Here is a 17,548-nt window from a genome sequence, read left to right as displayed (position 1 = left end):
CTGTCACAAATATGACTTCTAAGTATGTGGCTTGATGTCTATGTGCTCTTATATATGTGAATAACATCTGTTTATGTGCATATGGAAGGAAAGAGCAAGGACAACACCCATTGAAACATACTACAGGTGGAATTCTGGCTTGTACAGCAGATGCAGCACTACAAAGGATGCCTCTAAATAGCGCTCAGTCAGGTCATTTAGTGCATAACTAGAAACTTGAATTGTGTCTTTTCCAGGGAGAAGAAGAGATGAGATGTCTGATCTCTCACACCAACATTGCATCTTCCCATGTGCTGGCTGCAGCACCAATATGTGCTCTTTGTTTCTGGCACCTACCCTGAGGATAGGTAGTGGGTGGTGTTAGCCTGTTTTCAGACACTTATACGACTTTCTAGGTGTTGGGTGTGCTGAGTAAGTCCAGGTTAATCCTCGCCCCCATCTTTATGTGAAAGTATGCTATGTGCAGTTTTGTGCAGCGCCCCCCCTTTAAACCAGTGTGAAATCTCAGTTGTTGAATTTAGGCAAATCCAGTGGGAATCTAGTTTGCCTAAATTTTATCTGCAGTAAAATCCACTGCCACCATAGTTTCCAAGAGCAAGATTTATTGGGTTTTCTTTAGTCTTTCCCAAAGAGTGATGTGGTTGCTTAGTCCAAGGAAATTGCCTGTCTAATAAATTTTGCTGTCTGAGGTAGAGCACAAATTATTTCCCATACCCATTCCATGAGACCAACTGGACTGGCATTTAAATGTTCCTTTAGCACGGGTCCACCACACCTGAGGGGAGCAGAGCCTACTGTTGTGTTCTCCAACAACCCACCCCTACTGCCAGCCTCACAGAATCTGCCACCTGAGGTGCCTTCCTCAGTCTGCCTGATGGTAGGGTTGTTCCTTCCACAAAATGTTGAGCTCAGTGCTATCCCAGTTGATTCCCATCCCTTAGTGACCACAAACATCTTTGGATATATATATATATATATATATATATATATATAGAGAGAGAGAGAGAGAGAGAGTTGCCTGAACACTCCGTAATCTGATTTTACACCCCACACCTGACACCTGTAGCTGAATGGAGGAATTTTAAGACACTGCAAGACAGCCATTACAATTACCTGGCCCAGTCCATAAGATACCCCCTACTACATTATCCAGCAGCTCTATTCCAGGCTGTCCTGGACCAAGTTGCCCAATGGACCACATCAAAAAGCTGGAACAAGTACTAAAGGCAACAGCTAATACAAACAGGGGTCTGAAATCCTTTCATGGTAGAATTACCCCAATGTTGTTTTGTTTCACAGGGATGGGAAAATCCACTGTTTTCTTAACTGGATGAATCCCAAGTTCATTGGTTTTCCTGTAAGCTGTACCAAGAATGTATATTCTACATAAGCAAAAATACATTACAAGTCTATTAGAGATGTTGACGCCCTTTGCCAGGTTTCAAAACAAGTATTGGGGGGGAAAACACCTTAAAATGGTTATTTCAACTGATCCTGTTAAATGGAGGAAAGAAGAGAGTTGAAGATGGTAAAGCACAATATACTTATAATATGTTGGAATTGCCACCCCTCAGAGAAGAAATATTTGTGTTGTATTCATGACGGTATCTTAGTGTGGACCAAGAGCAGGCATCTTTAAGGTAGAGTTCATAAGTCATTGATGGGTCCATGCTCCTTGTTCCCCACCATTCGGCAAAGTCATGAATGTCAAGTCTACAATGACATTAGAAGCACCTTCATTTTTGTTCCAGTTGGAAACCATAACATTCCTGCAATGGTAACAATACTTACTGTTGTTTTAGTTTTGCTGCCATATTAGAATTAGAAAAAGAATCAGAAGAGGTTAAAACAGAGGTGTGAGTACAGATTATTAAATATAAGCAACTTGTACTGCAATCACACTGCCTGCATATGACCGGTAGGGGCTGAGAGAGCTCCCCCCGCCCAGTATTTCAAACACGCCATTCAGCAAGATTGATTATAGAGTGCGCCACCCAAGGGCCCGCATCCTGTTTTGATACCGTTTGAGACACCTATTTCTTATAGCTAAGGAAGGCCGCAAAGACACCAGCTGACAGGTAAAGAAAGAACAACGCCATGGTCCCCCATGCAGCTTAGTTACTCGAATGCAGATTGGACAAAAGACAAGCACGCACAGAAACCACTACCGGGGAAATCATTCGCAGGTCCTTGCAACGGTACAAATCCTGCTCGCAGTGAAAGTGCATGATGCAGTTCAGAGATGAAGATAAGAGGATTCTCAGAGCAGATTGTTGTAAGCAGTGGAGACTGGCCCATGAGAGTGAATGGGGCATGGCCCCAGCACCATCATTCTACCCTCAGCCAGCCTTCCTATTTGCAACCAATGGAACTGCCTGTCAACATCCTCCTCCTCCTTAATCTTGGTGTTGCCCTGGTAGAACTCAGCAGGGAGGAGGAGAGGGGCACAAGTAGAATTTGTTGGCTCTGCCTGTCTTTGGTTCTGGATCCACCTAGTGCTACCTTCCCTCCCTACTGCCACACCAATGGGCACTAGTAATGCTCAATATGTCTTGAACATGGAAACTGAGCAGAGGGACCAGGCTAATTACCCTCTGTGCTAACGTGGTGGTAGCTTGATCTCTGCTCCTCTTTAGCACTGAAGATGGCCAGAAGGTAACATTGCAGGTAGCAGCGTTCCATCTGGACCTGTATATCCCTTTAAAAGCAGAGGAGGAAGAGGAGGAATAAGAGTGGGGGCAGCATTGGAGGACACATCCTACAGTGGTAAGGTGGGTGGGTCATGAGTCTGATTTGCTCCAGGCCTTGCACTTCCCTAGAGGTGGCCCTGCCACAGTGCCTGGGATAGTTTATGTGGAATATACTTCCAATCAGAAGCACAGTTCTATCCCTCCTCCTGCAGTTGTGTGTGTCTGCAAGAATAAGAACATCAGAGGATCCCTGGATCTTGACCAAATCAGCATCCTGTTCTCGCAGCGGCCAACCGGCTATCTTCACTGGAAGCCCACAAGAAAAACAAGAGGGTAAGAGCACTCTCCCACCTGCGAATCCATATGTCTATTTTCACTTTCTGTATTCCATACTTATTTATAGTTCAAGTGAGCTGTAGTTCAAAGGGGATAAAAAATGCAAGGCGAATGCGGGAACAATGCCTCTTCTAAAATGCTTATGAATGTAGCAGCAACCGTGAAGTAGTGTGGAGGAAGAGCTGAATCACAGAAGGACTCCTTGCTATCTTTGCCAGCTGAGCACATGATGAGCTAACCTTTTCTGCAAGCATCACTAGGCAATTCATTCCCTCCTCTTTTTCCTGATGTATTCATTTTGAATGGCTTCAAACCATTAAAAAAACCCCCAGATTACTTTTAAGAGAATAAAACTTCTGCCCTCTGATCTTCCCCAGATTCTAAAGAGGTGGCAGAACCTTGATTCCAATTCTGCTAGAAGCTGGGGTTGAAGTCAACTTGTACAAAAGCAGCACTGATCACTTGTTTTTAAATCTCCCATGGTCCTCTTCAGGCATTTGCTGTGAATGCAGAAAGAGGACTGTGGGCTAAACACTCAAGCCCCACATCTATCACCCCTGTTCCCACAGGAGACTTCCCCCAGTTTAGCAAGAGGGTGTGAAGGAAGGCCATAGCTCAGCGGCAAAAGCTATTCCCCCACATAGAATGCACTTCTGCATGTTATGCCCACTAATATATGATTATATATACAGTTTATCCTAACATATACAGTTGTACCTTGGTTCTCAAACAGAATGTGTTCCGGGAGTCCGTTCGACTCCCGGAACCGTTCGAAAACCAAGGTGTGGCTTCCAGTTGGCTGCAGTAGCGTCCTGCAGCCAATCGGAAGCTGCGGAAGCCACACTGGACGTTCGGCTTCTGAAAACCGTTCCAAAACCAGAACACTCACTTCTGGGTTTCGATTGTTCGGGAGGTGATTTGTTTGGGAGCCAAGGCGTTTGAGTTCCAAGGTATGACTGTACATTTATGGATGAAGAACCATATTGCAAAATTTGGAATACTGCAAATTTTGAAGGACAGCTTTGTTTTGGTTTGCATATTGTTTCAGAAAGTGTGCATTTGGTATGTTTGCTTTTAAATGTGAACTGAATCAAAATTCTCCCCTATCCTTAGTTCAGACATAACACTCAAACACGGCAAGTAATATACATTTAAGGTCAAGACTACAAAGCTGCAATCGCATTACATATATTTTTGATACATTCTTTGCTTAGTGTCTTCTCATGGGAGCTAAACCTCTGCTAGGGCTGCCCCTCTACCCCTGTGCTCTCCATTTACAGTATAGTTTTCCTCTTTTAAGCATTTTGAAACACTGCTGTAAAATTCTTGCAACCATCAGACAAAATAAGAGTTTTCACTGCTTCAGAGATAAGCTTTCTCTCTACCTTTTATTTTCTATTTCCTGATTTGGCACCAAAAAGACCCAAGAAAACATCTCTTGCGCACGGGACACAATTCCAGACATAGACAAAAGCTTGTTCCTCATGAGCAATCATGAAATATGATCTCTTGCCAAATGCATAGCAAACCAACAAATGAACAACTTCTCAGCCTCCTCTTCAACCTATTGGGAACACCCCTTTTGCTCATGTGCACCTAGCCCTGGTCCTGCCTTGACATTTGTTTTTAAAGTGGAAAAGTGATTGCATGAATCCACACAATAACCAAAGAACAGGCATCATCAGAACTTCTGGGTAAAAATGTCACTTGCCCACATTCAGCCTCCATTTTTTTGGCCTGTCCTTTTCTAACTCTCTTCTGGTTTGTTGTCATGCTATAAGCACTCTGGGTCAGGAACCCATATCCACCCCCTCTTCTGTTTCGCAAGCTCTCTGTGGGCAGAACAGTAATCAAGAATAACCACTCTTTAGGGTTCCCGAAGAGCTTTTGTTTCAAAGGGAGACCCTTCTGCACCAGGGGCACTTAGCTTGGGATAGCCAAAGAGAAAGGGGAACAGATTTTGTGGTCAAATTCTGGACCAGGTGAAAGCGTGCAAGTTACCTGTGCTAACGCCATCCTGCGGAATGGAAGACTTAAATCCAGCTGTTGGTGGTAGAATGGGGTCTCCATAGCATTTAAGAGTCAAAGGAAGACATGTGAGTAATAAAGTATATCTGTTAGATCCTTTTGGTCTCAGAACTGAGGACGGTTTGTGAGATGACCTTGGAACAAATGAAGTAAGTAGAAAAGCAAGGCTATCTCAGGGAACTCTTCCGCCCAGAGAATACTCACCGTAGTTTCATCTTCATGGAGTACTTGGTCATATCCGCTCAGCGCGACACAGAAAATGATTGCTGTGACATCCTCAAAACAGTGGATCCATTTCTTACGTTCTGACCTCTGACCTCCAACATCAAACAGCCTGAGGAAGAAACACAACCCTTCATTATGCCCAGCATCCAAAGAATTGCATGGCTAGTCCCACAAGACCAAGCATGGTTCTCTGCTGCGCCAGAGCACAGGACTAGAATTGATGGTGGAAATTACAGGGGAGTTGTTGTTGTTTTTTATAGATCAACCTAAGGAAATGGGTGTGGCCTCCAGAGAGTTCTAAGGAACAGGTAGAGAGGCTTGGAGGCTGCATTCAGCTCCTGGGCCTCAAGCTCCCCAGTCATTGCCAGCTAGTGGTCATTACACACACATCAGTGCCATCTCCCAGCACATTTTCTTTTCAGATTTCTTAGCAGTAGAAAAGTGACAGGAGAATGATACTAGAAAGTGCGGGCTAACAACCAACTTTTGTGTCAATAAACACCCCACCTGGACTTGCCCTTAGTCATTTTGATTTTGGAACTTTTTGTGTGTGAAGGTTAGTGCTGCTGTTTAATTTCATTTGCTGTTTAAATCTTGATGGTTTCAGAGTTCTTTGATGCTATTGCTTGGCATGTTTCTACCTCATGTTCCATTGTCCATTCCTTTTCAGTGTCTTTAGACAGGAAGCTACAAAGAACGTGTATAAATAAATAAAGTTTCATGACGTTGTCATATTACACATTTATAGCATGAGCCCCCGTTTGTTAATTCAGGTTGGAATTTTCTTTGTCAATTTCTGCTCTGTCCTATGTTGCACGGTTATGAAATGCGAGGGTTGGGGTTGTTGTCTGGCTTGAGCAGAAAGATTGTAATCCCACACAGCTGAAAGTTGCATAGTCATGATAATCTGTTTGCATTTTCACATCACACTAACCGGAAGTGGAGGTTTTTGAACGTGAAATGGGTTTCTACAATGCCAGTTGTTTTGACCCTGGTTCGAAGGATGTCTTGCTCTGTAGGCTGGTAGTCAGCACCTCCGATTCGATCTAAGCTGTCTAGGTAGCTGTAAAGTGGAAAACATTAAGGAAAAGCATAAGGATATATGAGTTATAAGAATAAAATACACTGTAATGTTTTTCATTGATGCTTAAGGAGAGAAAATTCTCTTTGGGAAAACATACTTCTAAAAGTCAGAAGTTATTTAAACAACAAAGAACAGAATTAAACCACATATAAATATACTGTGTGGGAGAAGGGGTGTGTTATTGTTTTTGTTTGTTACTATATTACATCCTTTTTTGGTTTTATATTGTAAATTGTCCAGTGATCCTCGGATGTAGTGTGGTATAGAAAATGAATGAATGAAAGAAATAAGCAGTGAGTGCTATTTTTCTAGAAAAAGAGATGCCAGAACTCATTCTCTTAGAATGGCACCCACCTGAGAAGTGCCAGAACTGAGTTTCCATGAGTTCCAGCTGAAAAAAGCCCTGCATGTTATACATTACTTATGCAGTTGTTCAGAGATTTTCAATGGACATGTAGGTCTATGCCATTTTTTATCCACTGCCACCGCTTCCTCTATTCAAGTCAACAGAGATCTCTTGCTTCCAGGGGAAAGTGGATGAATCCCCCCCCCCCAAGTCTATGATGGAGGTTTGAAGTCCGCCCTCCAACATTTCCCCATTCCAGTCTTTCCTGGGATATATGTTCCCTTCTCTACCTTGCTCCTATGATTTCTATGGTGCCAATCCCCAAGTGGTAAAGTATGGAAGGAAAACCTTTTTCAGTTCAAGGGCTGCATTCCTTTCTGAGGGCCACATGCCAGTGGTGGGGAGGGCCAGAGGCAAAAGTGGGTGGAGCAATGGATGTCAATTTTACCTTTGAACCGTGGGCTAGTTACTACACATGCTCATATATCCCCCATATTTTGTCCAGACAAGTAAGAGGCATTATCAGAATTCAAGGATGCATTGCAGCCAGGCAAGAACTCTTAGGACATGAAGCAGTGCCAATGGGGGGTTTGGTCTGGAAAGAGCTTCAAGGGCCAGATAGGAAGGCCTGGAGGGCCACATTCCTGTGGCAGTCTGGAGAACAGCTGCAGCTATAATTCTGAAATTTTGCAGGCTTTGTGCCCTCAGAGGGGAAAGGGTGATCATACCTGTAAATTGCATCAAAGTCTGGCAGAAAATAAAATAGATTTCCTTTCTTTTCTGTTTTAAAAATCAAACTTTAAAGCTGCCCTGCACAAAACCCCATGATTATATCTGCCTACAGATTGTACAGCTTAATCCACTGGAGGGCTATTATGCCTGCAAATTTGATCCACTTCTGTGAGAAAGGGAAAAAAGAGCTTTGTTTTTAACAGATCTAATTTGGTCCTGAATAATAAGCTGAACTGGAAATACAGAGTGACTCTGAAACCAAGCGGGGATGCTTCTGATACAAGTCCTCAACCCATATGCATCGCCTGAATGTATTGATCTTATCTTCTTAAATGTTTTGTATTGCAACAGAGTACCATTTTATGAGTCAGTCATTAGCGGGGTGAACAAGCGGAAAGCTCTATTGCAGTTTGCTGCTGAAGGCAAAATTACATCTCTTGGGGCACAGTAGGAAAGAGAGTGGCTGAGCTATAGGAAAAAAAGCAGGAAACCATATCAGGAAATGCCCTTCTGGACATCTTCACATGTTAGCATTCAGCCTAGCAGAAAGATTTTCCCCTTTCCATTTTTTTAGGCTGCACAGAGACATTATTTAAGTGAGTTGAAAGTGGTGTGGTAGAGGCACCACTGATAAATGAACACGTGCATTTCTTCTCACCAACATCATCTCTGGCCAACATGCGTTTCTGAAGCACTTTGCCAGCTTGTGATAGCCTGGTGCCCTCCAGATGTTTTGGACTACTCCCAGCCCTAGCCAGCAAAGCCGGTGTGGCAAAGGACATAGTAGACTCACCAGCAAACACCTATTTTCCAGAGATGACTGTGGCTTGAGGGTACATGCCCAGGGCAACAAGGATTCTCATAGAATTTCATATATCATCAGCAGGGAAGAGTCATAACCACTGGCATGATCATATGTCTCCTTATTATTTGCATGTGACCTCAGGTCAGTGGCGTAGCGTGGGGGGTGCAGGGGGGGGGCCGGCCGCACCGGGCGCAACATCTGGGGTTAGGGCAAATCCACAGGTTAGGGGGCGCAAATCCACGGGTTAGGGGGCGCAAATCCACGGGTTAGGGGGCGCAAATTACTTGCCTTGCCCCGGGTGCTGACAACCCACGCTACGCCACTGCCTCAGGTAGACTGCATTGCATGTAACTAATTTTTTTCAATTACAGAATGGCTTTTGAACATATTAGCCCTGCTGAAGATGACAGTTCTGTTAAGTAGCTGTTGGCATCTGGCTCATTTGACTGTCACATTGGGGCAGTTGTTGGGGCCCTGAGCCATTAAGAAGGCAGAATATTCATCCAAACCACCCCTCGCCCAAAAAAGTATAGGCTAGTTTGGGACAGAAGAGTTCCTGCAACTGTATTACATCTTGGCTGGGAGTCCTGGAAGACCTGTTCCCTGCCTTTCAGGCCTTTTCCAGCCAGCCCGGGAGCGCAGGGCCCTGACTGCAGTGTCTACAATGACTGTTAGCAGCTCCCCAGGGTTTCGTGTTTGAAGCCACCCAGAGTGGCTGGGGCAACCCAGTTAGATACGTGGGATACAAACAATAAAATTATTGTTGTCATTTTTCATACAGAACCCAGAACCTTCTGCATACAAAGCAGCACAGTTCATCCCTACTGCTCTCCCAAACCGACTGAGGAAATGCCCAGACAAAAAAAAAAAAAAAAAAAAGGACAGTAAAGAGATTATGTTCTCACATTACAGAATCTTGTCCTTTATCCAATTGAGGTGACATTGTGACAGCCATTCTTCGCTCCCTAGCTAATCCTCAAGGCGGAGGCTGGTCCTTGGGCAACACTGATATATGGGCCATACCAATGAACTATATTAGAACCGTACTGAGCTGCTTGCACCTTGAGAATATGTAAGCTTTTGAAAGTGATGAACCAAATGCATGTTGTACGAGACAACTGGGAGGATTTTATCCTAATGAGCATCTCAGCGGCTGCCTCAGATGAAAATTGAAGTTGATACAGTCGAATGATGCAGACCTGCTATTACCACAGGGGAACATCTGCAGTGTGGGCTCGTAAGAGTTCAGTCTGCCAACCGTGCACTTAAGAACATAGGAAGAGCCCTGCTGCTGGTTCAGACCAAAACCCCATCTAGTTCAGCCTTCTGCTCTCACAGTGATGCCTCTGGGAAGCTCCCAAGCGGGACCTGAGGGCAGCAGCAGTTTCCCCACTTGCGATTCCCAGAAATTGATATTCAGAGGCATGCTGTGTCCAGCAGTGGAAGCAGAATACAGCTAGTGTGCCAGTCTTATCCCCCACGAACCTGTCTAATCCTCTTTTAGCACCCTCCAAGTTGGTGGCCATTGCTACATCTTGTTAGAGCGAGTTCCACAGCTTAACTGTGCTCAGAATGAACAAGTGCTTTCTTTTGTGTGTCCTGAATCTTCCACCATTGAGCTTATTGGATGGTCTTGAATTCTGTTATAAGGAGAAAAAGTTCTTGGCTGCAGTGCCCACAATCACCACTACCCCAACCTTCAAGTGCACACAGACTCCTATGGGTACAGAGGTATAGTGGTCCAGGTTGAGGGGACCCATTACTATTTCTTAAGCAGGGTCCATGTCTCCAACATCCTAGAGCTACCCAGCCACAGCATGAAAAGTGAGCTTCTTAGCCACTGAGAGGAAGTCTCCTCACCCTTTGCACTGACTGGAATGAAAGCAGTTGAGTCAGTCATGGAGGAATGGCTCTTAGAGTCACTATTCAGTAGGTGCTGGGGAAGAACAATGAAGAGTTGTTGTTCTGTTTGCTCTAAAGCTAAGCATTTACAAGCATCAAAAACACCCGGTGCTTCAGTTTCAAGAGACTGGTGTGCAGGTTCCATTATATACCATGACATTTCAATGAAAACAACTTAGGTCACTCCAAAAGAAGATACTGGAACCCTCAAAATCAATTGCCCACGTATGTGCACAGAAAACAGTAACTAGCTGAAAGACAACATATGGAGATCTGCACTGATCATTGCAATACATCCTAGATGACCCTTAGGGTCCCAACTCTACAATTCTATGATTCCTAAACACTTTTATTGTATAAGATTATTGCACAATCTTAGAAAGGGCCCTGACTATGACTGTCATGAATTTGCACATCTGAATTTGCCACTATACCTACTGGAATGTTACCATCTTTCTCAGCTTCTGAGCTTCTCCAGGGCTATCTGACTGGCTGCAGTCAAGAGAGGCAGCACGCTAAGCTAAAAGCATTGCTCTGACTCAGCATCCCTTCAAAAAACTGAAAGGCAAAATGTACTCAACTCTAAAAGGACAACGAAAGCTCCGCTCCCAAGAAATCCAAATTGTGGGCCAGGAAAAGCTGAATTCTCTGAGCTGTGAAACCATTGTGGAAATTGATCTGATGTGCATAATTTTGCTTCCTTTGCATCATTTATTTTGGTTTTCGTTAGCCATGGAGAGGAATGAGCATCATGAAGCGAAAGAGGCTGTGGGTTTTGAGGAGCCTGAATAGGCATTTACTTACGACAACTCAGGGAGGAGTTGCTGTGCCACTCAAGTCCTGCTTGTGAGCTTCCCATTAGAGTACAGTGGTACCTCAGGTTACATACGCTTCAGGTTACATACGCTTCAGGTTACATATGCTTCAGGTTACAGACTCTGCTAACCCAGAAATAGTACCTCAGGTTAAGAACTTTGCTTCAGGATGAGAACAGAAATTGTGCTCCGGCGGCGCGGCGGCAGCAGGAGGCTCCATTATCTAAAGTGGTGCTTCAGGTTAGAGCTCAACGTCGAGCCTACCAAGTGGCGATAGCGACGGCGAAGAAGACCTTCTTCGCCGCCTCTATTGCATCTGCAGAAAACAGCAGCAGGAGACTTTTTCAGGTGGTTCACAATTTAGCGGAACCACCTGCGACATCTGGGCCCAGTATGGGCCACATGATCTCCTGCAACGATTTTGCAAAGTTTTTTGCAGATAAAATCGCTCAGATTTGGGAAGAAGTAGACTCCACCGTGGGAGCAGAGCCAGGGCGGGAGAGTGCTAGAGTCCTGTCTAGTCAAGTTGTGTGGGATCAATTCCAACCTGTTACCTCCGAGGATGTGGACAGGCTGCTTGGACGAGTGAAGCCAACCACCTGCCTCCTGGATCCTTGCCCATCCTGGCTTATAAAAGCTAGCCGGGAAGGACTGGGCGATGGGCTTCGTGGGGTGGTGAATGCTTCCCTCCGTGAGGGAGCCTTCCCAGACCCGCTGAAAGAGGCGGTTATTAAACCTCTTCTTAAAAAACCATCTTTAGATGCGGCCACGATGGCCAATTATCGCCCAGTCTCAAATCTTCCATTCTTGGGCAAGGTGATTGAGCGAGTGGTTGCTGAACAACTCCAGGCACGCCTGGAAGAAGCGGACCATTTGGATCCCTTCCAGTCGGGATTCAGGCCTCATCATGGGACTGAAACTGCCTTGGTCGCACTGGTTGATGATCTCCGGCGGGCTAGGGACAAAGGTGAGAGCTGTTTCCTAGTTCTGCTGGATCTCTCAGCGGCGTTTGATACCATCGACCATAACATCCTTCTGAACCGTCTTGAGGGGCTGGGAGCTGGGGGCACTGTCATACAATGGTTCCGCTCCTTCCTCCTGGGCCGTGTTCAGAAAGTGGTGGTGGGGGATGAGTGTTCAGACCCCTGGGCCCTCACTTGTGGGGTGCCTCAGGGCTCTGTCCTCTCCCCCATGCTTTTCAACATTTACATGCAGCCACTGGGAGAGATCATCAGGAGGTTTGGGCTGGGTGTTCATCAGTATGCGGATGATACCCAGCTCTACCTCTCTTTTAAATCAGAACCAGTGAAGGCGGTGAAGGTCCTGTGTGAGTGCCTGGAGGCGATTGGAGGATGGATGGCGGCTAACAGATTGAGGTTGAATCCCGACAAGACAGAAGTACTGTTTTTGGGGGACAGGAGGCGGGCAGGTGTGGAGGATTCCCTGGTCCTGAATGGGGTAACTGTGCCCCTGAAGGACCAGGTGCGCAGCCTGGGAGTCATTTTGGACTCACAGCTGTCCATGGAGGCACAGGTCAAATCTGTATCCAGGGCAGCTGTTTACCAGCTCCATCTGGTACGTAGGCTGAGACCCTATCTGCCTGCGGACTGTCTCGCCAGAGTGGTACATGCTCTGGTTATCTCCCGCTTGGACTACTGCAATGCGCTCTACGTGGGGCTACCTTTGAAGGTGACCCGGAAACTACAACTAATCCAGAATGCGGCAGCTAGACTGGTGACTGGGTGCGGCCGCCGAGACCATATAACACCGGTCTTGAAAGACCTACATTGGCTCCCAGTAAGTTTCCGAGCACAATTCAAAGTGTTGGTGCTGACCTTTAAAGCCCTAAACGGCCTTGGTCCAGTATATCTGAAGGAGCGTCTCCACCCCCATCGTTCTGCCCGGACACTGAGGTCCAGCTCCGAGGGCCTTCTGGCGGTTCCCTCACTACGAGAGGTCAAGTTACAGGGAACCAGGCAGAGGGCCTTCTCGGTAGTGGCGCCCGTCCTGTGGAACGCCCTCCCATCAGATGTCAAAGCAATAAACAACTACCTGACATTCAGAAGACATCTGAAGGCAGCCCTGTTCAGGGAAGTTTTTAATATGTGACATTTTAGTGTATTTTTTATCTTTGTTGGAAGCCGCCCAGAGTGGCTGGGGAAACCCAGCCAGATGGGCGGGGTACAAATAATAAATTATTATTATTATTATTATTATTTCAGGTTAAGAACGGACCTCCGGAACGAATTAAGTACTTAGCCCGAGGTACCACTGTACCTGGGTAGCCATTGTGAAAAAAAGACACAGGACCAGATGGTCTTTGACCAGATCCAGAAGGGCTCTTCTGATGATCTTAAAGTAGACCAGTATAACACCCCCCAGTCCAAGAGTACGTTAGGCTGTGACTGAGATGAGCTTTAAACTGGGGCCTTCTAGCTTTGCTGCTCATACTATTGTCATTCCACCCTCTCCCCCCTCATCTTCACCTTCACAACAACCTGTGACAGGTAGATTAGGCTAGGCGCTTGCAGGAGCTTTGTGGCCTAGTTGAGATTCACGAGCGCTTGCCTTCCCCCAGACTGAGTGCAATACTCCAGCTCCTAGATTACACTGCCATCTTTTTAAGCTTAAGAACTTTGGCCAACCTTGCAATATCTCAACCTCCATTCCTCCCTCCGGGTCACCCAGCCAGCTGGAGAGGCCCACTGTCAACGATTCTCTCTTTCTCAGCTACTGTTTTATCCTGGTTCACTGGAAAGGTTAAGCACGCAAGATCTCACTGGGGTACGGTCTGGTGTATGCCACCAGCCAGCTCTGGGCGGGCCTGACTTTGTGCCAGGATAGGATGACTTCTTGCAAGCTAGTGGCCTGCATGAATTAATTCCTGGCTTCAGTCCAGTTCAAAGCTGAAGGCTGTCTGTGCAGTACTTTATATGCAAACATACAGCGCTCACCATCAGAATGGCAGCTTGTCTCTCTGTTGACAGACAAGCAGGGGCAGAGTGGCCAGAAGTGTGACCTTGTACCCCTCCGCCATTTTCTTATTTGAAAAATAAAAATAAAAATAGGTGGAACCTGCCTGCCTTTTCCGTTGCGTATCTGACAGGCACTGTCTTTACCATCTTTTTGGCATCTACTAAAGACCTATACTTCTATTGGACCTGAAACTATTCTTATTGTTTTAAATTGTTTTATATATGAAACTGTTTTACTGATGCTGGAACTCCGTGGACAGAGAAAGCATAACATTTATTTATCTAAGGATATTCATAGGTTGCTTTTCAGACAGAGCTCTGAAAGTGGTTTATATGAAAGCAAGAGACAATTTGATTGCTTTTGAAGAAGCTGTGAATAACTGGAGAGTTGGAGATGACAAAGAGTGCAGAAAGAGCGGTGAATAGAGAGGGACCCTTTCCCCATCCTTTGGACCCCATGGGAAAGTTCTTTTTCCTTTTTCTTTTTCAACCATGTATAGTGATAATGCCATAAACACTAAGAGTGCAGCAGAAATAAGTAACTAAAAGTGTAATCCTTACCATTTCTACTCAGTAAGTCCAACTGAATTCAATGGGGCTTACTCCCAGGAAAGTGGGGTTGAACAGCAGCCTAACTAACTAAAGTAAGGATATAAAGTGTGTCATTGTGCAATCCTAACCATGTCTACTCATAAGTAAGTTCTACTGAATTCAATGGGGCTTACACCCTAGTAAATGGGGTTAGAATTGCAGTCTTACACATCTTTCGCAAGTCTAACAAGATACATCATTTTCCCTCTTTTAAAAAATGAGATAATAACAGTGTGCTCTGATCTGAACCCAGAGTCAAGCCTTCCGGGAACCGCTCAAAAAAATGGCGTCCGGGTGGATTTTTGCTGAATCGGCAAAATGTCTGAGAAAATCCAGACGTATGGCAAGTTAGGCTAAGAAAAGCCCCCCAAATGAATGTGGTTTTTTTGGGGGGGGAGAGATGTCCCCCCCAAAGTCTCAAACAACCTAAACAACTTTTGGGAATATGGCAACCCTAGTCAAGCCTCCATGTTCTCAGTGAAGCCATGGTGTTGTTCCATGTCAAGCCTCTAGGGGGCTCTCTGTGTATGGGATGAACAGACCAGCCTATTCCTAGTCCACTTCAGTTTTGCATAAGTTCATTCAAAAGCTGCTCTGTTCTGTTTCCATGCCAGTTTTTTTTTAACTGCACGAAAATTTGCATTATATCCACATGCTTGTGTGCATTTTACCCTGAATGCACATTTTTGTACACATTCTGAAATACACATTTTTAGATGCAGGGCAGGCCTTTTGGTGACTCAAGAACAGTACTGTAAAATTAGGAGGAGTAACAGTGGGTAACAGTGTTCGAATCTGTTGCCTGGGAAGTTCAATGCTTAGTTCACTTAAAAACACAGGCTGTAAACACTCCTCAAGCATCCACACTGTGTATATGCAGAAACAAAGCAAGCAGACCAGGGAAAAAAGACCCTGTTGAAGGAAGAAGCCACTGTGACAGGGTGCGACCAGCAGTTATTAATGGGACATACAGATAAAATAAACACTCATGTCTCCCTACCTGTCTAAATCCTCTCTCCCTCAGAAAGTAGGGAAGGGGGGGAAACCATCAGTATCTGTTTCCCTCTGTTTCTTAATTTCAGTTCCCCACATTTCCGTAACAGTTTGTGATTTAATTTTTTTTAAAAAACCAAAATCCTCCTCTATGAAATTCTCCTCATATACACAAATTTTTGCGTTACAAACTTGCCTAACACGCACACTTTTGCAAGCAACTTCCCCTCATAGAACCTATTTTTCTATGCTATTTTCACGAATATACCGGTATGTATTTTATGCACGCTTTTGTATACACATTTTTCTACACGTAACTTGGCTGCAGAAGTGCACTGCAAAACTCAGGAGTGCAAATCTAATTTCAGTTCACATATTCTTTCCGAATGTGCAAATATGTAGGTTTGCCTTTATATGAAAAATGAATCAAATTTCCCCCATCTCTAATTATTGGATAAGACTGCCTTGTAGCCATATTGACAGCCATCAGCCCTGTTCTGTGCCCACATCTGCATCTGAAGATTAGCTTGAGAACCCCTGAACCAGATCATTTGCATATATATCCTTTTATAGCGCCAATGTGGCTTAGTGGCTAGTGTTGGACTAGGACCTGGAAGACCAGGGCTCCAATCCCCACTTGGCCATGTAGCTCACTGAGTGGCCTCTGGCTCAGCCACTGCCTCTCAGTCCAGCCTACCTCACAGGGGTGTTGTGGGGATTACATGAGGAGGATGGGGGAAACCTTGAGCTCCCTGAGGGAAAAGGTGGGATTGAAATGCAGTAAATAAATGATTGTGTATTTCACAATATTCAATTTGAAAGTTGGGGAAAACTGTGGAAAATTGATATAAAATTCACAGAATTTCATGGAAATGATCTATAGATGGTATATCACACTAGTGAAAAAGGCAAAGATGTTTAGGAAAGAAAATAACAGATGTTGCAGATGTAAGGAAAAGGAAGGAACATTTTATCATATGTGGTGGGAATGCAAATGCATTAACAATTATTGGGAAATGATATACAATGAATTGAAAAAAATGTTTAAAATGAATTTTGTTAAACATCCTGAATCCTTTTCGTTAGGTATTTCAAATCAAGAGCTACCAAAAGAAAAATGGATATTATTTATGTATGCTACAACAGCGGCAAGAATCTTGATTGCACAATACTGGAAGATGGAAGAAATACCATCAAAAGAACAATGGAAGAAAAACTGATGAACTATGCAGAGTTGGCTAAGCCAACAGACAAACTATGAGAGAAGGACAAATATATACTGCATATATATATATATGTGCAGTAAATAAAATATGCCATTTTGTACACGTGACATGGCTGGAAAACTGCATTTCAGCATTTAGAGAAGTGTGAATTTCAATGGATGGCTGCATTTTGGTTTGCATATGTTTCGGAAAGCATGAATTTGATAGATTCGCCTTTAAATGCACACTGAACTGAATTTATCCCAGCTCTACTCCTTATCCAGCCTTCCCTGTGCCTTTGCTCTCCACTTTAGTTGACTTTTTTCCATTTTTATTTTTTACAGTTCCCATCTTCCTTTGCCTAGCAGGAACAAACTCCCCTAGCAACCAACTATCTGAAAATGGCATTTGTTTCCTTTATGGCAGACTTGCGCTTGTTAGCTGGTCTCTGCTGAATAAAATGCTTTAATGGGCCTCTGTGAATGAGAGCCAGAGAGAGGGAAGGAGCAAAGAGGGGCAAGGACAACAGCCTCATTGGGTATTCCCAGGTTGTAAAGGGAAAAAGAGAATAGGCTTGTCCAGCAGGCCTGGCACAGCCAACGCTTCTGTAAATGCCGCTTTGGAGCACTGAGGACTGCATACAAATGATGGAGTCTCAGAGGCTTGAGGATGGCAGGATCAGGGATGATATGTCTGCAGGAGTGCAGGAAGGGAGGTCAGAATGCCAGGCTCATCTGTAAGCATTGAATTGTGAGCAAGGAGGGCTCTATGGCATCGCCCTGCGTGTAGCGTTGCCATACTTCAAAAAGCAAAATTCCTGA

General features: G+C 44.8%; 1 protein-coding gene and 1 long non-coding RNA gene across 7 annotated transcripts in view; both read right to left on the bottom strand.

The window, feature by feature from the left end:
• LOC144328429 (uncharacterized) overlaps window positions 1–17,548 on the bottom strand; it is a 253,965-nt gene that overhangs the window by 97,574 nt on the left and 138,843 nt on the right. The window lies entirely within an intron of this gene.
• GNAO1 (G protein subunit alpha o1) overlaps window positions 1–17,548 on the bottom strand; it is a 170,798-nt gene that overhangs the window by 27,990 nt on the left and 125,260 nt on the right. For all 6 annotated transcript variants that reach the window (XM_028739517.2, XM_077931756.1, XM_077931757.1 and 3 more), the window contains exons 5-6: window positions 6,214–6,342; window positions 5,259–5,388 (exon numbers count right to left, since the gene is read on the bottom strand). In XM_028739517.2, the coding sequence (XP_028595350.1) occupies window positions 5,259–5,388; window positions 6,214–6,342 (259 nt within the window). The remainder of the gene's footprint in view (window positions 1–5,258; window positions 5,389–6,213; window positions 6,343–17,548) is intronic.

The sequence above is a fragment of the Podarcis muralis genome, chromosome 7 (genome assembly GCF_964188315.1).
Source record: "Podarcis muralis chromosome 7, rPodMur119.hap1.1, whole genome shotgun sequence".
Taxonomy (NCBI): domain Eukaryota; kingdom Metazoa; phylum Chordata; class Lepidosauria; order Squamata; family Lacertidae; genus Podarcis; species Podarcis muralis.
This window is presented reverse-complemented; position numbering and strand designations above follow the sequence as displayed.